This window comes from Diplotaxodon limnothrissa, linkage group LG18 (assembly GCF_057381915.1).
Source record: "Diplotaxodon limnothrissa isolate DT_005_m linkage group LG18, D_limnothrissa_male_GT1.1, whole genome shotgun sequence".
Lineage (NCBI taxonomy): Eukaryota > Metazoa > Chordata > Actinopteri > Cichliformes > Cichlidae > Diplotaxodon > Diplotaxodon limnothrissa.
Window position 1 is genome coordinate 3,983,542 of NC_140613.1, and position 26,837 is coordinate 4,010,378.

At 39.7% G+C, this 26,837-nt stretch overlaps 2 protein-coding genes across 3 annotated transcripts in view; both read right to left on the bottom strand.

Moving 5' to 3' along the window:
• LOC146612854 (uncharacterized) overlaps positions 1-26,837 on the bottom strand; it is a 51,747-nt gene that overhangs the window by 22,580 nt on the left and 2,330 nt on the right. The window contains exons 2-5 of one of the 2 annotated variants that reach the window (XM_085378338.1): positions 26,440-26,704; positions 19,336-19,890; positions 18,382-18,831; positions 17,957-18,297 (exon numbers count right to left, since the gene is read on the bottom strand). In XM_085378338.1, coding sequence (XP_085234464.1) covers positions 17,957-18,297; positions 18,382-18,831; positions 19,336-19,890; positions 26,440-26,689 — 1,596 coding nt within the window. In that variant the 5' untranslated portion in view covers positions 26,690-26,704. Of the gene's footprint in view, positions 19,891-26,439; positions 26,705-26,837 lie in introns of those variants that run through there. The other variant, XM_085378336.1, reaches the window with a different exon arrangement.
• Positions 10,592-12,317, bottom strand: LOC146612855 (tripartite motif-containing protein 16-like). The gene has a single exon (XM_085378395.1). It carries the CDS (start codon positions 12,242-12,244, stop codon positions 10,592-10,594), a length of 1,653 nt encoding a protein of 550 aa, XP_085234521.1. The 5' UTR covers positions 12,245-12,317.

A 26,837-nucleotide genomic window follows, 5' to 3' on the forward strand; every position in this document is an offset into this window, starting at 1 on the left:
TAGAAGTTGAGACATAGTGACACGACTGACTAGGGAGACGAGTGACTCGACGAGGAACACGGGAAAGACAAAGTAACAGAAACCTAAATCCTAGGACGAAGAATATAACAAAAGCAGAAAACAACAAAGAGAACCAAAACCCATGAGTAAAAAGAATCAAAAAATATAAATTAACCACAAACACTGAGTCAGAAGACTTAGGACCATCACATGACGTGTACCTTCAAAGTGCTTTTATTAGATCAAAGGCCAAGTGGATTTAAGATAGAGAAAATAATTTCCATTATTTTAGTCATTTAGAAAAACAAGTCGACAGAAAAAAAACCCTCCATAACCAGTTTATGGAGTTATTAAATTGTACAGATAGCAAGATTGTAGAAAAGGACGTTTTTGAGTTTTTCTCTGGTCTATGCTCCTCTCATTACTCAAGAGTAATCATAGACTTTTTATTTATTTATTTCAAATCTAAAATATCTAAAATCTATAATATCTTGATTAAAGCGATGCAATTTCTACTAAATTCTATGGTTAGGGAACTAAAGATTTACAGCACTCAGAGAATTCCCCTGGTTTGTGACAGCTTCACACTGAAAAATATAGAATATATTGATAGAAAATTGTCCAACACATTTTTTAGATTTTACTGACAGAACATTTTTCTAATCAGAATAAGGAAAAACAGAACTGAAAGAATGGACTGAAGACAGAAGACTTTGATCAAAGTTTATTTATTATACATATCTTCAGTTTGTTTGCACCTTAAGTATTAAATATTGAGTTACATATTGCATTCAATATTAATAATTGAATGATCTATGCTTTGATTATTGATAATATGATAATAACAGTTTTACAGCTTCTAATATGTTTGTAGATTTAGGGGAAAAAAAACAACAAAAGTATTTTTTCTGCCAAAAAGACAAATGTGTATGTGATTACAGATTTAATTTCTAAATGTACTAAATGGTGGGAACAAAATCTCGTTAATAAAGAGTTTTCTCTGCTATGATTATTGGCTGCAAGAAAAACAAAAAGATGGATCAGGATTAATCAGTGCAAGCAGTAATATCAGTAGATCAGAGGATTCTTAAGGAGCTGTGGATGGTGAGGAAACTGATGATGCGGATGGCCTGAGGTTGTACCACCTGACCTGATATATTGTAATACTTTTCAAAACAAATGGAAAAATATTGAATTTTGGTCCTAACTGGTCAACTGCAGGCTTTATAAGAATTTCTGAAAGTTCTGACTCAACTGTTTTATAACAAAGCATTCAGAGGACAAATCACAAATTGTCACAGTTTGCTGAGCTAAGCAGTGTGGTGTGTGAGAGTAAGGACCCAAGATGCAGGCACGGCTGAGATGCAAGTGAGTATTATTCATAAGGTGGGTGATACAAACAGAAACCGTGAAGGCGTGGACGGAAACTAAGCAAAAACTAAACTGGAAAAAACTAACAACACAGACCTGAAAGAGAGACGCAGGGAGACTCAGGGAAACAACACAGGATGACCAGCGACGAGCACAAGAGGACAAACACTATAAGTACAAAAAGAGGGAGACACAGCTGAACCTAACTGACCTGACGAGACAGGGGAAATGTAAACTGAACACACTGACATCAGACACAGACCTTCACAATAAAACAGGAAATGCATAGACTGACCTCAGAAGCACAATCCAAACACAGAAGCAAAACCTAAGAACTAACAAAGATACATCATAAAATCAAAGATTAATAATATGAAACGGAAAACACTGGGTCACTGATCCAGTACCGTGGCAAAACTAATGTTTGCATCAATTAAGAGTTGCTATACATGGTCTTTCAAAAAGTGCCAACAGATGCCATGATGGTGCACGCACATGAACAACAAAGTATGTCTGAACTCAGAATTAATTGCTAGTTTCAATTAAAGATAGATGGGAAGAAGAGATGAGAGGGGCATGATGATGTGAGCAATTGATGGCAAGCTAGAGGGGAGACAGAACATTTGTAAACTCACAGAAATGTTGTTTCTTTTGTTTAGTTTAGTTTTTGTAAGACCATGTATGACTCCTGTTAACTGATGCGAGCATATTATTTTTTAGATTTTGCTCTGGGTGTTTTAGAAAAGTCTGACTGAACTGAACTATTGTAAATGGCAGCAATATTGAAAAGACCATGGTGCTTTCTACGAGTGGCTAATTGTTTTAGGATTTAAAAACTCTCAAAACAAACATTTGCTTCCTTCTCTCAACTCCAAATTAAGTTCCTTTTTCCTCAGTTACATTTTTATTCTTACTCCTAAATCAGACATTTTGTACTGGAGTACATCTCTGAATTTAACGTTAACCTTAAAAATCACATTCTTTTTTTTTTTTATCTATTCCTGGTGCAACTAATATTCAAACATTTAGTGTCACGGTTTGTTAAAGTTTTTTCCATCCGAGTTACTGGCAGCCATCTCAGCGAGGCCTGTGCCAATATGTTGGCTTCCCTAAAATCAAATAAAGGAGAGCCTGTCTTGCATTCAGAGCCGTTCTGAATGCAAGACAGGCTGATTCAATTTAAAGCTTTGTACAGACTTCATTATTCAAAGACTAAACAACAAAATATTTGGCAAACAGTGACACTGACACACAGACAGAAAGCATAGCTGGCAGGGTTTTCAGTTGTTTATTTTTTAAAATTCAACTTTATTTATATAGCACCGAATTACAACAGCATTTGCCTCAAGGCGTTTAAGGACATGCATGAACCTCTTAATTTCACTCAACAGTCAACATGAGGCAATGGATTGGAACAATGACCTCATATTTTTGTTTTTCTCAGCCAAGAGGATATGTAAATCTCCACATGCTCCGTCCTCATCTTTGTCTTTACGTGTGTGCAGAATTTCATTTTAAAATATTTCAGTTAATTATCATACTCATGTTGGATAAAATCCATCCATCCAGCTTATTTAATTTGGGTTAAAGGGAACTGGACCCTATGGTTGATTCCCTTTTGCTAAAGCGTTTATTTAGCGATGGATCAGGTGACAATGAATCCTCCTTTAGTTATACAGCAATAGGCTGCTGAGGGATTCCCATGATTCATTGAGGGTTTCTTCTTTAGTCAAGTTTCGCGCTCACTATGTGTTAATAAACCTGCATTGAAACATTACTTGTTATTAATCTATGGCTCTCTTACACATCATGCCTTTTGTCCTGTCTTCCTCCCCTCATCCCAACTGGTCGCAGCAGATGGCCTTAAGGCGACTGTAAAATTGAATTAAACTGAACTGTCATAGTGGAAGAGGCGGGACATGCAGGACAAACACAGGTAGTCATTAAATTTTTAAACTCTGGTTCTCTCCTGTGTTTGCTTGTATCCCATCTCTCTCTGCTCTCTTCTCTTTCCCCTCACACCCAACTGGTCACAGCAGATGGCTGCCTCTCCCTGAGGCTGGTTTCTTTCTGTTCCTTAAAGTAAGTTTTTCTCCGCCACCAAGTGCTTGCTCATAAAGGGTGCTGAGATTGTTGGGGGGTGCTTTCAAATATTGTAATATTGTGGGCTCTTTATGTTTTTTTATTAGTGTGTTATCAAATATGGAACTTTGCTTAAGTGCTGGTGTCGTGGTCACTGACCTCCTGCACTGGCATACCGTCTCTCTCTCTTTCTAGCCCTATTTTTTCCTCCCTTTCTTTGTATGCATATATGTTTGTGGGCGTGTTTTGTTTACTCTTTCAGAGGCGGTACTTCCCAGCTTCCCCGCCTTCCTGGCAAACTCTCACTTCTTAAATACTGCTGATTAACATACCTCCTCCTCATGTGGTTATCAGACGGCCTATTTTAGGCTAAAGCAATTCCTCAGTTTTTGCCTGACTGTTGCATTACAAAGGGTTATTGGCTTCTGGCTTCTTCATGTAATCCATAGGGTCGTTTTCAGATCTAACCTGTGATTCTGTGCAGACTACTCCAGTATCTCAGAAGCCCTTGTGTATTTGTAACAGTCTGACAATGTGTGTTTGTGCCCACAGTGTTACCGACTCTCTCAGAATAAATTGCATCTTAGAAAATTATTATTTTTCCGGCACTTAAAAGCAACCTGTAAAACCTACATAAACATTACTCAGTGTCCTGTGAGTGAGTCTTCCTTTCTGTGACTTCCATGATAGCTGGACTTTTTTTTTTCTTCATATTTTAACAGGCCATTACTTGGGTATTTGTCAATGGATTTATCCAAAATTACAGATCTTTGGTTCATTTAGATGGTAAGAAAGGCCGGTGAAAATTTCAGGATTTTATCTTTAATATGTGAAATAAAGTGAAAGTGGGTCAACAGACCATTTTTCAAAAAGTATGTCTTGAAAAGTATTTGACATGTGAACCTATGTCACCCTAATCAATCGTTGCACCCAAACTTTTGATCATAACTATAACTTATATAAAGGAAAGCAGTGTCTCATGATTTATGATGTGATGCAATTTGCAAATTTTGAACTAATTTCATTGACCAATAAATCACTGTTTTATTCTTTCCACAATAATTAACAACTTTCAGCTTTTAATGTATTTGAAAAAAAAACAACAACATGAAAATGGGTTTTTGGAGCTGGATGGTCTCCAAAGCACTTTGGGTCAACTTTTGTTGTTTAAATGTGCTATAAATATAAATAGATAAAATATATAAATAAAAATAAATGAATAAATACAATAAAAATCTATAAATAAAATATAGGTGACAGTTAAAACAAAAAATTTCAGTCATTTTTCATAGTGCATGCTGGACTTACCAGATAGAAACAAAATATGGACTGGACTATTGATATCTGGATAAATCCGCCACCTATAACTCAGTTCCCACAAAGCTCCAAACTGCCAGGAGTAAAATAGAAAAATGTATGTGTGCTGTTTGTAATGAGCTGTTTGTGAAGACACCCAGCTGTGACTAAGGGATGACGAAGACAAAACCATGAAAAGCAGGGCTGATGTTACTCTGGAGACACAAGGCATTGTGTCTGTCAGGTAAAATATGTACATCAGTCTGCTCTGTGACAATACTACACAATGCATTTTTTCCATAAGTTCCACTGCACCTGCTCTACAGCTTCGATTTAATACACTGATAAGCTCCAAGTGCTCTGAATGCACCACTGAATGTACATTTTTATGCTGACCCAACAGATGTTGATTAGAGTTTATTTCCTGAAATAGAAAGCACTTCTTACAACATCCTGTTCTGTGACAGTCTTTGGGCATCTTTCCAATTTCAGACTTCCTCTTTTAAATCAAAGGAGGAACTTCTTTGTTTTAAAACAAAAAAGTTCAAGTTATGACTGTCATCCTTTAGCACAAACGTTTCCACTCTTAAGAGGCTGACGGGTAAATTATCTGATACCTTACATGGTTTAAAACCTGTGTTCTAGATTTCAGAACTCTATATAAAATAACATTAAATACATTAAAAGTTACTGTTGTCTTTTTATACAGTCTGAAATGTAAACCTGCAGCTACATTACATGAACTTGCTGTGTGTGTCACACTGATTACAAAACTTTAGCAGAATTTTTCTTTTTTAATTAAAGGTTTAAAAACAAGTAGCACACATGGTCAGCGATGGGAACCATTCACTAATCAATAGTATATTGCCAAAAGTATTTGATCAACCATCAAAATAATTGAATTCAGCTTTCCAATCAATTACTTGGGTACAATTGTATAAAATCAAACACCTGAACATGCCATACATATTAGCTGGATGGCCCTTTCCTGATCCAAAATGACTGTGCACAAAGCAAGGTCCACTGGTCCAAGCAACCCAATGAAAAACTTTAAGAATGAATTAGAGTGAAGACTGCAAGCCAGGATTTCTTGTCCAGCATCAGTGTCTGACTTGTGCTAACCACTGCACCACCGTGCATGTGTTGTGACTTTGAAGATCAAAATCACAGCACAGTAAGTTACTTTCCAGCTATTAATCCAGTTTAGTAAATCCATGAATTGATTGACAGAGGAATCAGATATTGCCTTTTATTATTGCATTTTATTCTGTATTACCTAGTAATGCCTTACCATGCTTATCAATGTGTTGTCATGCTCTTTTTCCTGAAGGAAAGCTGTTTAATGAAAATCTCGAGACCCTTCATCACAGCAGACAGCTGAATGTGTCAAAAAGAGGCCCAAAAGTGGGTTGACAGAAATTTTTTGGTAGAAACATATTTTGAAAAGTGTTTGATATATAACCTTGAAGTGTCATAGCAATCATACTATGTGCTCAAACAATATTTTTAGACAAAATTTTAGGCAAATCAAAGATGATCAAGCAGAAAATATTCTAAAAATTGCCTAATCTGCAATGGAATGATGCTTTTGTCTTTTGAAGGCTATAAATGGATGCATGTGCTCTTGTTGCATTGCTGACTTACAATAGAACAAAGGAGTTCCTGTTGCAACTCATTTGGTTTAAAATAAGGAAGTTCCAGATGGAACTTCTTTGTTTTAAACTTCATGTCATGAGAGCTGACAGACATGAGCTGAACACCTTCAACAGATGAATTGAACAGTGAAAGATGAAATGTCTGTGAAGGTTCTCAGTCATCCAGGTCATCGTAGTCAAAGGAGCTTGCAAAGAAAAGCGTCTGGACTTCTTTAAGTTACTTGAAGACGTTTCACCTCTCATCCGAGAAGCTTCTTCAGTTCTAAGGTCAAATGGTGGAGAGTCCCAGATATAAACCTAGTGGGAGTAACCCCCCACAGAGGGACAAAAGGACCCCCTGATGATCCTCTAATCGCCTGAGCCAAGGTGTGAAACTGGGTGTGGGTCCCAATCAGCCAGGGTTTCGAGTGAGCTCATTGTGAAACCTGGCCCCACCCTATCATGTGAATTCCTGAGGTCAGATGGCCCAGGATGTGAGTGGGCGTTAAGGCGTCTGGGGAGGGATCTCAAAACTGGATTATAGATGGCAGAGAGTTGGTGTCGTAAACCACCGCCTCTGTTCAAAGATGGTCGCTCACAGTGGACATAGATGGCTTCTTTCACTCCTCTTTCAACTCTTTCCACTCAGGGTTATCGGGGAGGGCTGTGATTCATTCAAGGAAGGGGATGGAGACTGTATGTTCCCCTTTTCTGTCCAAATCTTTTGTAACAGATTTTTAAAAAAATTAATTCTCAATTCTCAGTTTCCACTTTATATCTGCTAAATGAAATGTTTCTGTTCCTTGCAATAATTCAAATACAGCAGATGTACAGACACATTAGTGACCGCTTCAGGAACTGAGCTGATAAAATGGCTTTTTAAACACTTGTGTATTATGCATTTGTACTCTACATTTTCAGTTTTTAGATAGAAAAACAAACCAAAAGCAGAACAAAGAACCTTCATCGGACAATAAAAGCAACACAGTGCAACACAAAATGACAAATCATAATTTCTTTTCTGAAGTTTATCTTTTGACAGTTAAACCTAATTGTAATCAAGCTCATCTCATGGATGTGACTGTAGAAAGGCCAAAACTGTATTTTACAGAGGAGGTACCGAAACCTTGTTGTCACAGTTAAATCTATGCAGCTCTTCATCTTGTACAGAAAGTATACAGGATGCAGTAGGAGACTAGCAGCACCCTCCGTGTAACTACACTGATTAATACTGATGCAAATGGGATTAGCACACACAAAATGTGTAGAGTAAAAGTTCACTGTTGACAGCTACAGTCAGTAGACTCTGACTGTAGGATTGCAGACTGTCAAACTCTTTCACTGAAATCCAGCTCATGTGGAATAACTTTGTTAAAACACAAGAGTCACAACAGTCATACCGCTGACCATGACAGGACCATGACACACCGAATATATTTTGACTCTTTTCATTAGTCAAATGAAACCGAATAGCTTTGTTTAGATTGGCCAGTATAAGAACTACCTTCCTATCCAAGCCGTGAGCCGAGTTACTGTTAGGGTGTTAGTTCACATTTTTGTTTTATTTTCTTGAACAGCACGGGACCTAAATACAATATTAAGAGAAAAGCTATATTTTTATCATGCAAAGCATAACAGGTACAATGTGTTCTTCCACAAGAACCTCACTCTGACAAAGAAGACAACATAGAGGACCAGCTAAATTGGTCTTTTACTGCCCTCTACTGCTTTGTGTTGAATCTGTTTTTCACAGTTAAATCTTAGTGGGGGGGGAAAGAGAGTCCAGAACTTTGTTTCACAGAAAAGGAGAAGGAAGCTTGAGAGTAAAAAAACAAGATATTTTGTTTTCACAGTTAAAGTCATGCAGCACTTTGTCTTGTGAAGAAAATATGTCACCCTCGGTTTAACCACACTGACAAAAAGCTGCTGTATAGATGATCAACACACAAATTTGACCACTGCAGGGCACATTAAAGCACCGCAAACTGAAAACCGATAATAATGAATTACAGTAGTCCAGCCTAGAAGTAATAAATGCATGAACTGTCATGGGTTCATGTGTTTTTTGTGGACTTATTTATATTTCTGGGGTTATCTTGGGAAGGCAGTCCTCGCTGGTCGCCCGTGTCTCTGTTTAACATGCCATGCTGTCATATGTTCGTTGTTGTTCTCTCCCAGTCCCACATTTCCATCTGTACGAGTGTGTGTGTGTGTGTGTGTGTGTGTGTGTGTGTGTGTGTGTGTGTGTGTGTGTGTGTGTGTGTGTGTGTCGGGGGGGTGCCCAGAGTTTCCTGTAACATCAGGCCCAGAGAGTTTTTCCCTGCAGTGGAGCCAGCCCCACCTGAGGGATAATTACATGCATCTGTCAGCCTCGTCTGGAGGGCTAATTAGCGGAGTAGCTGAGCTGCAGTCGATGCTGGATCGTTAAGAGAAATCAGTTATTTCCCAGCAATTGTGGGACAGTGTTTTTGGAGTTGAGAAGTGGCGTGTACTTACCAGTTGCTTGTTGTTTTCCCAGAGTGTTGGACACGGGAGTTGAGCGCTCTGTACATAGACACCACAAGGGGGAAAGAAACTCACCAAGGACACTTGAGAAGTCACAGCATGGGAGCAAGAAGCAAGCACAAGAAGCAAAAACTCACACACAGAGGATTGTTTGCTCTTGTCATTATTGTTATTCACTATAAATAAGTTTACAGTTTGCTGCACAGTCCTGTGTTTGGGTCCTGCTTCCACACCCCTTGACATGAACCCGGTTTTCGGCGTCACTCTGAGTGGCCAGAGCTTTCTGTGTCTGTGCTTTCTGTTTCCTTGCCAAATAAACTAAGGACAGATTATTTTCTTCCTGAACCTGCCAGTGTTCCCGATGTTTAATTAAATTCTGATTTTATGAGTTTAAAGTCCAAAAAGAACTTTTTTGAACTGTATAACTGTGAAGTTGTATAACAGTTGTATGATTGTATAACTGTCAAGCTACAATTTAGTTGTACATGTCCAATGACAAAAAAGGCTTTTCTATTCTACGTTGGTGTTTCTAAACTGGCCAATTCCTCCAGAGGTTGTGTGAGTTTGGTATAGAAAATGTGACGTGAACATTTCTGGACTAAATATGAGTGAAAGTGTTGTCCCTGAGCATTGACTGTTCTGTCTCAATTAATTCTGTGTGTGACTTGGAACAAAATTAGAAAAGAACCTATTGACAATGTTTCTAAGCATGCTTCCCCTAAGACGGCTTCCATGCCTCCGCCTGTATCAGAGACCAAACCTGCGGGTCCCTCTCCTCCTGAGCCAGAGGCACAACCCCAGCTTCAGCCACCAAAGCCTGTCGTTTGCCGACTGCAGGGGTATCAAACTCCAGGCCTTGTGGTCCAATGTCCTGCAGGTTTTAGATATCATCCTGGGTCAACACACCTGAATCAAAGAATTAGTTCATTAATAGGTGTCTGGAGAACTTCAAGATATGTTTAGGAGGTAATTTAGACATTTAAACCAGCTGTGTTGGATCAAGGACACATCTAAAACCTGCAGGACACCGGCCCTCGAGGCCTGGAGTTTGACACCTGTGGCCTACTGAGTGCCTGCGCATCACTGTGCATAGTTGTTGTAGTTTAGGTTATTGTGGATTTAAGCTCAGCATTGTATTTACTTCTTCAAACTATTTTAAATTGTTTTCATAGTTATTCTGGTAGCTTTAATAAATCTGGTAAAAGTAATGTTTCAGGTTTCTGCTGTAACAACTCCATTTCCTAGATTGAGAACTAATGCTTACAACTTCTTTGATAGTAAACATGATAACAAAGTCTTTTATTGCATAAAAAAGACTGAAAACAAGAAATACCTTAAAGCTTTCATGCATCTATTTATTTATTGCCATATCTATTGCCATCCATTTTCTTCTACTTATCCAATTGAGACACATCAAAGAAAGGTAATTTGTCCAATGCTTAAAAATGTGGAACAAAACAAAACAAAAAATGTGTGTAACTTTACCTGTGATGAATCATTGCATCAAATCTTTTTTGTTGTCAAAATCAAGTGAAGCAAAAGTTGACTTCTTTCTTTTTTATGAAGAAGAAAGTTGAAAATATGTACTTGTAACTACTACTTCAGTTAGTCATTGAGATTAGGTTCACATTTTCTCCACCATTTTTGAGTATATATATTGCACAAAATGTCAAAACAATGATTCTGAGAAAATAAAATGGAAACTATTTCAGTTTAATGATCTCTGCAGTCTCTCCAAGCCAAAGTCCAGCATAGAGCGGCTGAGTGAATGTGGTCTGGACTCTGTGGAGGAGAGTCATGGTTTCAGAGACGCTGTAGAAGGACAAAATACCTGCTCTGTGATCCAGGTACACTCCTACTCTGGAGGAACGAGGACCTGAGACAGGAGTTTGGATGTTGTTGTACCAAAAACTGTTGTTACGATCTAATGCCCAAGATTTGTCATTACGTCCAAAGTTACATTCTTTCCCTTTCCCTGTTCTGCTGATATTCTTGTACGCAACTGCAACATCAACTCTCCCTCTCCACTCCACCTCCCAGTAACAACATCTAGTCAAACTCTGTCTACTCAGGACCTGACACCAAAAGGTGAATCTGTCTGGATGATCAGAATAAGACTGTTGTTGATTCATAAATGTTGCTTTTCTGTTCCCCTCTGATAATAACAGCCGTTTGTTTGCTGTGTTTGGATCCAGTGTGATTTCACATGAATATTTTAAGAATTCAGCTCTGGTCTTTGGCTCTGGTCGTGACAGTAAAACATCCACTTCAGTGACTGTCAGTGAGATGTTTGTCCATTCCTCTCTCAGAATGTCCTGTAGTTTATCTCTGACCTCTGACACAGCTGCTGTCACATCCTCAAAGTAGCTCAGAGGACGGATATTGATGCTGGATGAGTCTGTAGACTCACTGAGTGCTGACAGTGAGGGGTAGTTGTGTAGAAACTGGATGTGATCCTCTGTGTGTGAGAGCTGCTTCAGCTCAGCATCTTTCCTCTTCAGCTCAGTGATCTCCTGCTCCAGCTTCTCCTGAAGCTCTTTGACTCGACTCACTTCAGTTTCCTGCTGGGATCTGATCTGCTGCTTCACATCAGAGCTTCTTTTCTGGATGAGATGGATCAGCTCAGTGAAGATCTTCTCACTGTGCTCCACTGTTTGATCAGCAGACTGATTGATGGCCTCCACCTCCTGTTGAAGCAGCTTCACATCTTTCTCTCTGTCCTGGATTCTCTGCTGGATGTTTTGTCGACTCACCTCCAGCTCTCTCTGCCTCTCAGTCCTTTCTGCTGCAGCTGAGACTGTGTCGTGGCCTTTATGTTCATCCACAGGGCAGAGATAACAGATACTCTGCTGATCAGTACGGCAGAACATCTTCATCACCTCATCATGACGAGAGCAGATGTTCTCCTGGAGCTTCTTGGAGGGCTCCACCAGCTTGTGTTTCTTGAATGTAGGTGAATCATAATGAGTCTGAAGGTGTTTCTCACAGTAAGATGCCAGACAGACTAAACAGGACTTGAAGGCTTTTATTTTTCTTCCAGTGCAGACATCACAGGCCACATCTTCAGGTCCAGCATAGCAGTGATCAGCAGGAGCAGCTTGGAGTCCAGTCTTCTTCAGCTGCTCCACTAAAACTGCTAACATGGTGTTTTTCACCAGGACAGGCCTCGCTGTGAAAGTCTGTCTGCACTGAGGGCAGCTGTAGATTTTCTTCTTTTCCTCTTCATCCCAGAAGCTTTCAATACACTTCATGCAGTAGCTGTGTCCACAGGGAATAGTCACTGGATCCTTCAGTAGATCCAAACAGATCGAACAAGAGAAGGTTTCTCGATCCAGCTGAACTCCTTTCTGCGCCATTTCTCCTCTCAGTGTCAGTGACTGTGTAAGTTTCACTTCCTTAATATAGAAACTGGTCTGATCTGAACAACAAGTGTTGCTGCTGTGAATGGGGCCTGCCAGCTCTAACACACGTTGGTTACACCCATCTTCATAATGTAGATCTAAAGGGGAGGGAACACAGAACGATATGGACAGACAGGAGGTGCTTAGCTAGAGAGCAGGAAGAAGAGGAAGGGTTTTCATGCTGTGATTCATTCCAGAAAGCAGGAAGAGGCTCTGTATTTAATTGTTTTTCTGTTCAAACCTTTAACTAAATAATATAAATGTCAATAACTGGATGCCTCTCTATTCTTTTTGTTCTGCTAAATGAATAGTTTGTTTCTTTTAACAATTCAAATAGCAGAAATGAACAGCTGACAGCTTGTCAGACTCAGACTGTAAACCATAGAGACAGTTTATATATACATTTAGTCAGGGCAGTGCAGAGATGTTTAAAGGGGCGGGTGCTCACAGTTAAAAAGGGCACATAGAAGCAGGCTGAAGAACAACAACCCACATTCATCAAGAATCTAATATAGAACCGCATCACACTACATCACTGTCATCAGGTGGGCACAATGCAAAGCAAACGTAGCCCATTTTTTACCTGATGGGGTACAATGTTGCTGTTTGGGGGGTTGCTTCTGCTCTTGCTGCTGATAGTGCTGGAGGGCAGGGCTGTGTTGATCTGAGACTGTAGAGATTAAACAGTCCACAGGAGAGAGGGTAGCTGATTAAACAAGTGTTATGAGATAATAATAAAACGCAAAGATTGGTCACGGCGCTTGGAACCATAAGGCAACAAAACTGGGAAATAAACTAAGCTCTGCCTGTGAATCACTCTTTGCCTCTCTTCTTCCTTCCATCTCCTCATCTCATCTATCACATTCCACTTGCTGTCCATCTGAGAACGAGGCACAGTTTGCTATTGAATTAATCGATTATTTAATTATACATTGTAACAACTCTTGCACCTAATCCATAATAAAGCAATGATAGAAAAATGTTATAGAACCAAAACTTTGTGTTTATTATTGTTTTTATACTTAAAGTGTGATGTCCACACATGTGGACGCCAGGTCCTAGGAGGTTAATAATAAAGTAACACCAAATGACAAAAAAAAAATACAAGAGAACTCAAAACACTGGGTCAACAAGACCCAGGACCATGGCACTACCAATAAGATAACTCTTTATTGTCATTGCACAGTCATACTGATGCACACATAATGATCCTTATTCTATATATATAACAGAAAGAAAGGGCAATTCTCTCCCAGCCAATAAACAAAAGAAAAAGGGTCTCAACAAAAAGGGCTTCTTACTCCTTCTGAACTGCTACCAGGTCCTCAATATGTCCAGTGTAAGTAAGCAAATGAGTAACTAAGTACTTTCAGGCATGGTAGTTAGCACTGGGAGCATGCACTACTTCCCTTTCTCCTTTTGAGATACATTGACTGTTTCAGATGGAAGAAATCAGGACTTCGCATATTCCATAGGTTGCTTCCTTGTTTTACAAGGTTAAAGAGAAGTTAAAGAGAAGTAGCAGCAGTAAAAGCAGATGCAATACTCAGAGGCAAGTTTAAGAGATGCTGTGGCCATTTTTGTTGAATGTTTATAAATCGCAATTTGTATTCATTTTTGTTTTTTCTTTAAAGTTGTAAGAATATGTGGACCTAGTTTTTGTTATGTAAATTTGTAATTCATTTTATTTTTGGAAAGTGATTGGTTTATTAGCTTATGGACCCTCCCATCAATCAAGGGATTAAGAGCACCCTGGAGGGGTGTGGTACAGATGTTTTTTGTTTGCCAAATTTCAGATGGGACAACGGGAGGGTTTAAAAAATGATTTTTTTCACCACTTTTTGAAGTTGTTAAAGAAAATTAAGTTGACTTTCATTTCATTTTAAATTGCAAGAAGTTATTTGGGGGGTTTTTTTGTTTGTCATTTTCCACGAAATAAACACCATATAATTTTAAACAATGAAGTAAGAAATGTGTTCTAAAACAAACCTCCCGTTGTTGTTGGCCTTTTCTTGGACTTTTTTGGTGTTTGGAACATAAAAAGGCCGTCACAAGAGATTTATTAACATGAGGTGAATGAGGAGTAGAGAACAGGGATTCATGAAGAGGAGCAATGGGCTGATAGGATGTGAAGGGATGGAGAGTGGGCAGGCAGGTGAGGTCCTTCTAAAAGTTGAGTTTATTTGGTAGAGATGTTTTCAAGGGAGCTTCATCCAGAGAAATGCTAACAGGATACTGACACACGGAGGAGGCTCAGAGTCAAAGAGCAAGGATGAATAAACAGCACAATAACAATGTCTGGCAGCTTTTGGAAACAGAATATGTTCACCAACAGTGCTGGTTTAGTTACTTGAGAAAAGTAATTTGTTACTCAGTTACTTAGTTACTTCTTGAAAACACGATACAAAACCCGAATAGGTAATAAATCAATAGACCTTTGCAAAAACTTAGTGATGTCCAATTCTACTTTTTCTGTATAATCTATCATATAAAATGTAATCAAATGAAAAAGTCTCTTTTTAAAACTTGTTTTGTTAGTTTTAATCTTTTAACTTTATGCATCAAGCAAAAATTAAATTATATGCAACAATCTTTGTCTTGTAGAAATTTGGTTTTTGACCTTTTTTCTGCATATTCCAGCATATAAAATATTTTTTTTTGTATGTTTACACTCACTCTTTCAAATACATGCAATTAAAACACAGCAGAAAATAAATAAAACCAAAGACTCAGTGGCACTGAGTCCTGTCGCTCTTAATTCGGTTGTCACCAGTTTAGCAGGAGTGGGGTTGGTGGAGGTTTGCCCGGTGCTGCAGCGGTCATGTCAGTGGGGGGATCCAGGGGTTTCTCTGTGGATTTCACATTCCCGTGGCATCGTGCTCGGTGCTTGCTCAGAATTTAAGGGGGGGGGTTTTTTATGTAAAAAGAAGTTTACTTCCAGAAATATGAAAGGTACGATAAGAATAATAAATACGACAAACAAACAATAATAATGATGAGATGATGAGATAGCCTTTATTTGTCAGTTGCAGGTCTTTTGCCCACAACCGCCTAACAATACAATAATAACAATAAAATATAAGTTAAAGTGTCAGTTATCCACTGATTCAAAGGGATAAGTGAAGACTTCGTTTTAGGAATTTCCACCAGTCAAGAAATCCTCCCCATCCCCCATCCCCCATCCCCCCACCCCGACCTTACATACACAACACAGACATCACATGGGGAGACAGGTCGGAGACTGGTAGTATTATGGAAAAACACTGAAATGTACAATACAATGGGCAAGTCGAGGAGGGGACTTGGGTGCTCCTATGGGAGGACAGCATGAGAACAGAAAAAAAACCCTCCTCTGCACAAAGAGCACATAAATGTCCAGATCACAACATCATGAAGCATGTGAAAAGCAACAGGGGTGGGTAAGGGGTGAGAAGCTGATGCAGACACAGCCATGCTGCCCTGCAGCTATTCATCCAGCGCTGGGCCCAGACCCACCGTCCGACTCAGCCTTGGAGATAAGCGTACGAGGGCGTTTGGAACGAAGAGTCTAAACACAGTTTGTTATCAGGGGACAAATTGTTTGTTATGTTCAGCTCCAGCCTTGAGACCGCAGCAGGCGCCGATATGGTAGCCGCATGAAATAATGGTGGTGTTCTTTCTTTAGTGCAAACCACTGCATGACAATTTTACAGTCTGTCTAATGTCCATCACTGGTTCCTCACCATTCCCAATGGAGAGCCATGAGCCTCTCCACGATGTTATCCAGCTACACCGAGATGTTATCCAGTTTGCTCATAGAGCACGAGTGTTCACGGCAGCCGTGAGCCTCTCCAAGATGTTGTCAGATGTTGTCAGAGTCTCAGTACTCACAGCAGCCACAAGCTTCTCCAAGATGTCATCCGGGCTGTGTCTAATGAGCCCATTCTGAGAAGCCACGGCTCACTCCATCGTTCCAATCAACATAGCGGGCAGCCTTGTGGGAATCTGAACAGCCGTTTCCGCTTTCTTTATTCTTCGATAAGCCAGGGCCAAGCCAGCGCCTATCAGCAAGAACCCTGTTATCATGGTTCCAAAAAGGTCTTCAATGTCCTTGGTCGACAGTCCCACCAGGCACACAACCCTCCAGTCCTTCCACCCATCCATCATGTATCCGGCAGAGAACGTCCCTCCAGGACACACGGTCTCTTCCAAACCCAGGCTTCTCGTTGTGAAGAGGGTGTCAATTGCATTCAGGGGCCAGTTGATCAAATCCATAATTCCTCTTTTAGGTTTTAGAGAACAGACTGTGAGACTCTTCCAGGGTAGAGAGAGAAAAGTAGACAAGACTAGACAGAGACATGAGAAAGCCAAGCAGGAAAGATAAAGGAAGGGAGAAAGTGCGACCGCCTTCATCAAGAGCCAGAGAAGTTACTTGTCATGTGTTGTTTGTCATGTGTTTCTATGGTGTAATAACAGCCATGTGCTTTTTTGTGCTGAGGTGATTTTTTCTGCTCTCAAACTGTTCTCCCATTAGGAGCTCAGTCTGGGTGGAGTTTTTTCTCCTCTCACCTCATGTTTGTTTAATTTTGTTGTTCTTTCCTATCAGCCTACCTCTCTAACCGGCTTCCCTAATGTGATGTATGTCTAAAGCATGTTTGGTCAGAAGGTTCCTTGTAAGTGCGAATGCGCCAACTAGCATGCTGCCTGCTGTAAACCATAATTTCCTTCGGGATTAATAAAGTATATCTGATTCTGTTAGTGGGGATAGGTTGATTGATTAATCTAAATTGCCCATAGGTGTGAATCTGTCAGTGAATGTGAGTGCGAATGGTTGCTGTGTCTCTATGTGTTAGCCCTGTGACAGACTGGCAATCTGTCCAGGGTGTACCCCGCCTCTCACCCTATAACAGCTGGGATAGGCTCCAGCGCCCCCCGCAACCCTGGAAAGGAAAGGCGGAAGGAAATGGATGGATGATTCTGATTCTGAAGAAATAAATAACCACAAAAACCTTTAAATATCTCTTTATTTACCATTTAAGAACACATAACCCATACTCATTTACAACAGAACTAAACAATAAATAACAATATAGGCATAACATTTCCCCTGAAGTTCAGCATGGCAAAACAAAGTGATTTCAAGTCCACCATGACATAATTATTGGTTTTTAATAATAAAATAATAATTATTACAATTGTAATATTGTAAACAACAGACATTTACAATTGATGTCACATGTACAACACTAGAACAACTGGAAAATATGAGTTCAGATAAATACAGGGATTTAAATAACTCAGAGATTCATCAATATATCATGGAAATGAGGTAATAATTTAAATAAACAATTCTCAAAGCTCTTGGATAACAGTTTAGCTCACAAGTTGAATAGATTAGTATATGCTGTAATATTGCATGCTGTAACTCATGTTTGATTCCTACCTGATTCCCTTTGCTGCGCCTGTTTTTCTATTCACTTGTCATGCTCTCCCTATTGTCTTCACTATGCTATCTGATAAACATGAAAGTGCCCCAAAGAATTCTGTCTTTAAGTGTTCTTGACAGAAACTATACCATAGATAAGAATGGGGTCTTTTCCCTCAGGTCTTGCAGTGATTTCACTTCTCACCTGTGTGAGAAACAAACGCGTGACAGTAGCTCTCCCACATTTTGTAAGAGTGAAACTTTCAACCAGTATGAATTCTCATGTGTCTTTTCAACTGTGTCGTGTAACGAAATCTTTTCTCACAGCCGTTACAAGAATATGGTTTCTCCCCTGTATGAATTCTCATATGAGTTTTCAAATTCACCATTTGACTGAATCCTTTCCCACAGGTGCCACAATAATGTGGCTTCTCACCTGTATGGAGTCTAGTGTGAGATTTTAATGCTGATAAGTTACTAAATCCTTTCCCACACGTGGTGCAAGAATGTGGTTTCTCTCCTGTGTGACTTTGCATGTGACGTTCCAATGTTGATTTCTGACTAAATCTTTTGCCACAGGCACTGCACGAATAGGGCTTCTCACCTGTGTGAGTTCTCATGTGAGTTCTCAAGTTCATCATATGTCTGAATCTTTTACCACATGTGCTACAAGAATGTGGCTTCTCACCTGTGTGAATTTGCATATGACGTTCCAATGTTGATTTCTGACTAAATCTTTTGCCGCAGGTACTACAAGAATAGGGCTTCTCACCTGTGTGAGTTCTCATGTGAGTTTTCAAGTTCATCATATGACTGAATCTTTTCCCACAAGTATCACAAGAATGTGGCTTCTCACCTGTGTGGAATCTAGTGTGAGATTTTAATGCTGAGAAGTCACTAAAATCTTTCCCACAAGTGCTACAGGAATAGGGCTTCTCACCTGTGTGAGTTCTCATGTGAGTTTTCAAGTTCATTCTATAACTGAATTGTTTTCCACAGGTGTTACAAGAATATGGTTTCTCCCCTGTGTGAATTCTCATATGAGTTTTCAAATTTACCATGTGACTGAATCCTTTCCCACAGGTGCCACAAGAATGTGGCTTCTCACCTGTGTGAAATCTAGTGTGAGATTTTAATGCTGATAAGTTACAAAATCTTTTCCCACAAATGGTACAAGAATGTGGCTTCTCACCTGTGTGAATTCGCATGTGACGTTCCAATGTTGATTTATGACTGAATCTTTTGCCACAGGTACTACAAGAATAGGGTTTCTCACCTGTGTGAGTTCTCATGTGAGTTTTCAAGTTCATCATATGTCTGAATCCTTTCCCACAAGTATCACAAGAATGCGGCTTCTCACCTGTGTGGAATCTCATGTGAGTTTTGAATGCTGAGAAGTTACTAAAATCTTTCCCACAAGTGCTACAGGAATAGGGCTTCTCACCTGTGTGAGTTCTCATGTGAGTTTTCAAGTTTATCATGTGACTGAATTGCTTTCCACAAGCGCCACAGGAATAGGGCTTCTCACCTGTGTGACATCTAATGTGAGTTTTCAAGTTTATCGTTTGCCGGAATCTTTTTCCACAGATGCTACAAAAATATGGCCTTTCACCTGTGTGAATTTTCATGTGTCTCTTCAAACTTGACAACTCACTAAATCTTTTATCACAGGTGGTACAAGAATAAGGTTTCTCACCTGTGTGCACTTTCAAATGTCTAGTGAGGCTGTATTTATCGCGAAAGGTTTTACCACAAGTGTTGCATTTTACACAAATTTTATTTTTAATAGATTTACACTGACTTTCTGATACTGGAGAGATGTGTATTATATTACTGTGACTATCGTTTCCGTTATGTCTCATTTTCTTCAGCTCCCAATTTCTAGCCGATCCCAGGTCCACATGGTGACCTTCTTTCGAATCACGCATGTTTGGTTCATAAGAGTTAAGAGAAAGAAGCTGGTTCCTGTTTGGTTCTAGTTTATTGAGGTAACTATGCTCATAAAAAGGAATCACCATAAACGTATCAGTTTCCTGCTTCAGTAGAAACTGTTCTGCCTCCTGACTGTTGCGCTGTTCCTCTTTAATCTGTGGAGGATCTGGGTGCTCCTGGTCCAGGCTGAAGTTATTCTCCTGGTTACAGATCTGTTGGTCTGTCAGAAACTCCTCCTTGTTACGCTCAACTTGGTGAATCAGATCTGATGGGACAAATGGGAAAAATGTGTTTATGAAAGAAAAGTGTAATTCCAAAATTTGAACAATTAATTTTTGCACTGATATAAATGACTGGAGTTCTGACACTCTTATTAGAAAAGCTCAATATTTGTTAAATGGCAGAGTTTTTAAACATCCAGAGTTTTTCATTTAACATTTTACAGAATTTTCAGTTATTTTTAAGTACATATGTTTAAATACAAACATCAATTAAATTACAAAACAGAAACTGAATTAACACACCTAATGTAAAATAAAATGAAAAATCTAAAATTGTCAGTAACCATAAATTTTTATTTTTACCTTCCTAACTTTAACATAATTTTAATATACCGTCTTTTGTTCGAGTTTAACAGTATAAATACGATCCTAAAATTTAATGCAAGCAGTGTATAACATCACTTAGAATTAGAATTGTTTTATAATGTAAAACATATTATTACTGTGTGTTGTGTATTTTCTAGCAGTTCTTTCATGGGTGGGTGGGGGGCAATGTTCCCTCTAATTTTTCATGTGTCTGAGCAAACACACAAACTCCCTGAGTGGTCCCTTGGACCACTGTGAGCGACATTAGATGTGTGCACTGTGGTCACGCCAACATCGAATCCATCCAAGTTTCATGGTTTATTAAATTACAGCATTTACATTTATGTTAGACTACTTTTAATTAACTGCTTTAGCTCACTTACAATGAAAATTAAAAAAAATCTTGTTCATGACCTGTGTAGTATGCAGTGTAGGGACTAACACGTTATTAAGTAACGTGTTACAGTAACTACGTTATTATTGTGGTAACGAGCACGGTAACTAGTTATTATGCCAAAATCAGGAACGTGTTAATCGTTACTGGGATTTAGATAGGATCGTTATTCGTTACTTCTTGCGGTGGCTATCGCAGAGCTTCCACTGATTCAGTAACATTAGCAAGTGGTGGAGGCCAGCAGGTGGATGAGGGAAGGGGGAGGCAGGAGGAGCAAAGACCCGAGGCGGCCGCCGGTCCAAGTGTCAGGTGAACTGAACTTCAGGTAAGAAGTTATGACCTGAAGTCTATCTGGGTCAGATATAAACCAAGTTAAGGTACAGTTTATTTTTGTTATGCGGACTTTTTCGTACTGGGTACTAGCTAGCATGATGGAGTTTCTATACAGCTGGATGGTGCTATGTTACTGATGTTGAACTTTATTTTGTTCATAAGGTTAGTTATTAGAGTTGCCAACCATCCCCTAAAAACACGGAATCGTCTCCGATAAAATATTACGCGTTTCGTATTGAGGTGAAAAGGAACGCAGCTTGTCCAGTACTTCAGCTACAATGAAAAAGACACAAAGCTGGAGTTTTTCTGTGTCTTTGCTGCACAGCTGCCTCTTCTTCTCTCATTCTCTCTCCCTCTCCTGTTTCTACTTCAATCACTAAACTGATCAATGATCAGCTTATCGGCTTTTCTCTCTTGGTTGTTTATCACCCACTTTGCGCCAGAAAGAGGAAACCAGCGGATGTCGCGTTAAACAACAGCAGCACGTTTAAGCTTGATCAGCTGTTGTTAGAATTTATTTGATATTAATTTCTAGTATCAGCTGATGTTTGCTGGAGCCACAGCCGTAAAAGCTGCTGGTCATGATGTCGGTTTGGTTATCTGGTGAGCAGTTTTGGTCAAGTTACTTGAAAAAAGTAATCAGTAACTAATTACTGATTACTCCCCCCAAAAAGTAATCCCATTACTTTACTGATTACTTATTTTCAAAAGTAATTAATTACTTAGTTACTTAGTTACTTTTTTAAAACACGATTTACAACCTGAAGAGGCGATAAAGCGATAGATCTTTCAGCCCAATTCTACTTTTTCTGCATAATCCATCATATAAAATGTAATCAAATGGAAAAGTCTCTTTTTTTAAACTTGTTTTATCAGTTTTAATCTTTTAACTTTATGCATCAAGCAAAAATTTAATTATATGCGACATTCTCTGACTTGAATAAATTAGTTTAACATTTAAACCTATTTTCTGCACATTCCAGAACATAAAATAAAATATTTTTTGTGTTTACACTCACTCTTTCAAATAGATGCAAGTAAAACACAGCAGTAAATAAATAAAGTCAAAGACTCAGCGGTCCTGTTGCTCTATTTTTACCTGTAAAGCAGGACTGGGGGTAGGCGGAGGTTTACCCTGGTGCAGGTGTGCTGCGGTCAGTTGAAGAGTCCGCGAGTTTCTCTGTGAGTTTCCCATTACGTCATAGCGCACTCGGTGCTTGCTTGGAAGTTTAGGGTTTTTTCGCTGTAAAAAGAAGTTTTCTTCCCACGCACGATGGACGCTAATGTTTTTGTCACTTTTTACGGAATCAAACTCAAAATAAGGTCAGTACTTCCACGCTTTAAACGCTGCATGCTCATACTCTCTCCCACAATCGATATGTGATCCATTGTTGATCTGCACACAGCTGTTGTCACCAACGGCGCACTTGCTTACGTCACTGTCATGAGACATTCTCGCAAAAAATCATGGTTTTAGTAACGCAGTAACGCAGCGTTCCTACGGGAAAGTAACGGTAATCTAATTACCGATTTTGCAATAGTAATCCCTTACTTTACTCGTTACTTGAAAAAGTTAATCAGATTACTGCCCATCTCTGCTGGTGAGAGGGAAACATGAAGATGAAACCAGGAGATGTCCTTACTGAATCATCAGAGCTGAACAGGTGATGGAGAAACAGGTTTACCTTTTAGGTGACATGAATGAGTTGAAGGGAAGTTATGAACTGTTTCTGAGAGACAAATAACACCAGGATCATTTTTTTACGTAGCTGACAGCTGGTAACTGTGCAGGGGCGAGTCTAGCAAAGTTTTGCCAGGGGGGCCAAGTAGGGCATTAACAGGGAGAGGGGGGCACAAAATAGTACTTTTCTTTCTTATTCTCATTTAAAATATCTAGCTTTTAAAAAAATAATTATCTGAATCTTGCAACAAACGATTGATAGATTGATGCATATATACCATCAAGACAGTGTACATCACTGTCACAACTAGGGATGGGTATCGTTTAGGTTTTATCCGATACCGGTGCCAAATCGGTACTTTTGAAACGGTGCCGGTTCTCAAACGGTGCTCAAACCGGTGCTTAAAGAATGGAGAACACAAAATTGGTCCAAAAACCTCTCATGTTCAGCTGGTTTTTGTAAAAAGATAACAATGTTAGCCTTTTCTGCAGCTATGGGGCATATATGGTATCACTCTTGGCTGGAAGCAGTGCTTAAACAATGGAAAAAACAAACTTTATCCAAAAACCTCTCATGTTTAGCCGTTTCCCTCTTTTTCTTTGGTCATTTTAGCCTTTTTGGCCAGGGTGAAGGGAGTATCTGCCATCAAACAAGAAGACAGCCGCATGTAGCTATGATGATGTTTGCTAGTTCACCTTACATCCATTAATGTAATAACGTGGTTAGCCTACTCAACGTAAATTACACACGAACAACATTAAGCTACTCAAGCAGAGAAGAACGGCTGCTGCTGCATCATCATCCTCATTATTTCTGCTACACTGGCAGGGCTAGGGGCCAGGACTCTCCTCTTCGTGTTTTTGGGGATGTTGCTAACCCCAGGTCTGATAACAGGCACCACACCCGCAGTAGATGCGCTCGGTGTGAGGTCTCGCAGCAAGGTATCAAATACGGCGCATTTCTCGGCTTTTAAAAAAAACGCTATGCGTCGCCAGGTGTTTCATCGGATTTGAGGTGTTACCTCCTTTGACAGTATCACAGTATCAGCTTAAAGCACTTGTTGCAGGCTGCTGAGTTTGCATATTTTGCTGTGAAGTACAGCCAGACTTTTGCCTTGGGCATTTTTAATCTGTAGCTCTGCATAAAAGAACGTAGGTACTAGTGATGTGCGGATCGATCCTGAAATATCGATTCCTCCGATACCAATCATTTATGTTCTAGAATCGATTCTCACATTAAAATATCGATATTTTAGTAATTTAGAGTAAATTTGTAGTTTATCATTAACAGGAACACAGTGGAAAGAAACTATAACATTCGGATTGCCTACATTCAAAGGAACTACTTCCTCTTCCGCCTTTCATAGTCATGTGCGAAATACGGCTGTATAAATGTCTCGCAGCCCCTTGGCGTGCGCACTCACAACAATGGCTGAGCGTAATTGTGCGGATGTATTTTACCTCCACAAACAGCTGAGCCGTGGTTTGCAATAAATGTGGCAAAAAAAGTGAGGTGTTGTGGCCATACTTGCCAACCTTGAGACCTCAGAATTAGGGAGACATTCAAAAGGGCTGTTTGGGCGGATAAATATATTTTACAGGGTTTATTTATCGGATAAAATACGTTAAATGTCACCGTTATTATTGGCCGGCCCGGAAACAGCGGGGGTGTCCAAATTCAGAGGCTGCTTCCACCTGAGGACCGGCCTTCGCGGTCTAAAGAAAGCCGGGTAGTACGTCACGAGCTCCCTCGGTGGAGTGAAACTCTGCCGTCTGCTCCTTGCTGTCTAAAATATAACCGGACACTGACGTAAACTCTTCTGTTTAATCAGTTTTCTGTTTGACGTTTATTCAGCTGTGTGAAAACCCCGGAGGAACCCTCCCGAGGGAATAATAAAGTTTAATTTAATTTAATCTAATCTAATAACTTTAATCTCAGCCAAACCGATTTACTCACGAACAAATAAAACACTGAAAAAGCCAAACAAGAACATTTTTAAGTTATCAAAGTGACTTGTACATCATGTTTAACCCGAGTGGTGAAAGACCGCGGGGGTTTGAAGACGATGTGTCGGTCGGCTCAGATATTTGAAGTTTACACAGCTACATTCTCACCTGAAAATATGTTAAAAGTTTTTTTGCGACCCAGAAAGAGAAATAAGAGTGATATTAAAACTAAGTCGCTGCCGTCATTGTTGGAAACTGGAATTGGCTGGGCCGCGCTATGAATTCTGCGATATGGTTTTTCAACTTTGTTGTCCGGGTGGAAAATCTGGAGAAAGGTGGGATTCTCCCGGAAAAATCGGGAGGGTTGGCATGTATGGTTGTGGCAACATCACTAACCTTGTCAAACACCTCAGAGTAAATCATATCACAAAATATGACGAGCGTATGTTGAGGCGAACTGAAGAGGAGGAGAGGGACAGGTGCTGCTAGGGTGAGAGTCTCTCACGGAGTCCTTTAGTCCTCCAGGCAGGCAAGGTGTTCAAATAGCACACAACTTCAGTTTTTTTATTTCTATATGATGAACTCTGCATTATTAAGTGATAAGAAGAAGGTATTCTGATGTCCTGTAATCATTATGACGCTATAATTTGAGATACAATAAATAAAATCCGTTTTGTACAAAGTATCGGTATCGGATCAGTATCGTCGATACCACCCTGAATATTACTTGGTATCGGATCGGAAAGGAAATCAGTGGTATCGCACATCACTAGTAGGTACCTGGACCCGCCTACTATCCTCGGAAACGTAAAATGATTGGCTAGAAGTGTATCACAGCTCAGGAAAAAAAAGCACCGAAATAAAGCACCGAAATGTGCGCTGCTTTTCGGTCTGGTTACTACCGTTTATGATGGCACCGGACACCGGTACCCATCCCTAGTCACAACAGTGTTTGTTTTCATTCAACGGCTTTATGATTTTTCCTATAATGGTGGGCCAGTCTCTAGTCAAAATGCCCGGGACGATTTTTTGTCCCAGTCCAGCTCTGTATGCAGCTCATCTGCAGTCTGGTGTTACCTACATCTTCCTATTTGGAAGGCAGAATTTCCGAGTTCTGAGTACAATCGAAAGCACCACGACTGCAGTTTTCGTGTTGGATGTAAAAAGCGCACGTGACGTTGTGACGTAGGCTAGAATCATGGCGGCGGTCAACGACGGTCCAGGCGTAGGATTTCTCTCATGGAAATATGCACATTATCTTTTCCTTTCTATTGGTAGGTGGCACAATGCACTTGTAATGCACAAGTAAGCAAGCTAGAAGACTGGCAATCTTGCTGGGTATCCAGTTACGGAAGCAACACACTAACAAGAGAATTCTGAGTAAAACCAAAGTTACTTTCCCTAGTAACTAGTTACTTTGAAAGTAACTGAGTTACTTTTGATAGCAGTAACTAGTAATGTAACTAAGTTACTAATTTAAAGTAACTTACCCAACACTGGTAGTATGTTAACACTATTGGAAGTAAAAATAACTGAACTCCAATTTTGAAAACAAAAATTTCTTCTTCTTTTTTTTTTATTTTTTTATTTATAAAGCTCTGACTTGTATTATGAGTATGAGTCTGTGGTCTGGGAGAGAGTCCTGTAACTGTAAATGTTGGGCAATTAATTATAGTTACTTCTTCAAAAAAGTAACTGAGTTATGCAAACAACAAAGTTTTTGCAGCTGTTTACCTAAAAATGCAGCCAAGACGGTTTTTTAAATAAACATTTAAAACTATTTACAGAACAATCAGGTGTTCCGTGTGTGTGTGTGTGTGTGTGTGTGTGTGTGTGTGTGTGTGTGTGTGTAGAGAGAGTGTTTTTACATACCTGTGCTCTCTGGGTTTATTTCCGGTTTCCAGATGGTATCCAGCAGTTTGCGCCGCTCTTCCCCAGTCCAGACAATGATGCCTTCGGCCTCCTGCTTCACTACAAGTTGTTCTCCCTCATGATTAATGCAGAGTTCATCCTGTTCCTCTTTAATCTGTGGAGGCTCTGGGTCCTCCTGGTCCAGACTGGAATTCCTCCCCTGGCTGAAGTCCTGCCAATCATCCAGACCTTCCTCTTCCTCACACTTCATATTGTCTTAGGAAGTCTTGAGGAACAGTGGGACACAAGAAAATTGTTACTAATGTGATAGCAGGAAAATACACTTGTGAGCAAATAGAATCTAGCAGCGCTGTACACTGTGAGCATGTTGCTCACATTTGTTAGTAAAACTGAAAGTG

Bases quoted from the DNA above. Each gene is read 5' to 3' on its own strand.
- LOC146612855 (XM_085378395.1), bottom strand. From the start codon at position 12,244: ATGGCGCAGAAAGGAGTTCAGCTGGATCGAGAAACCTTCTCTTGTTCG.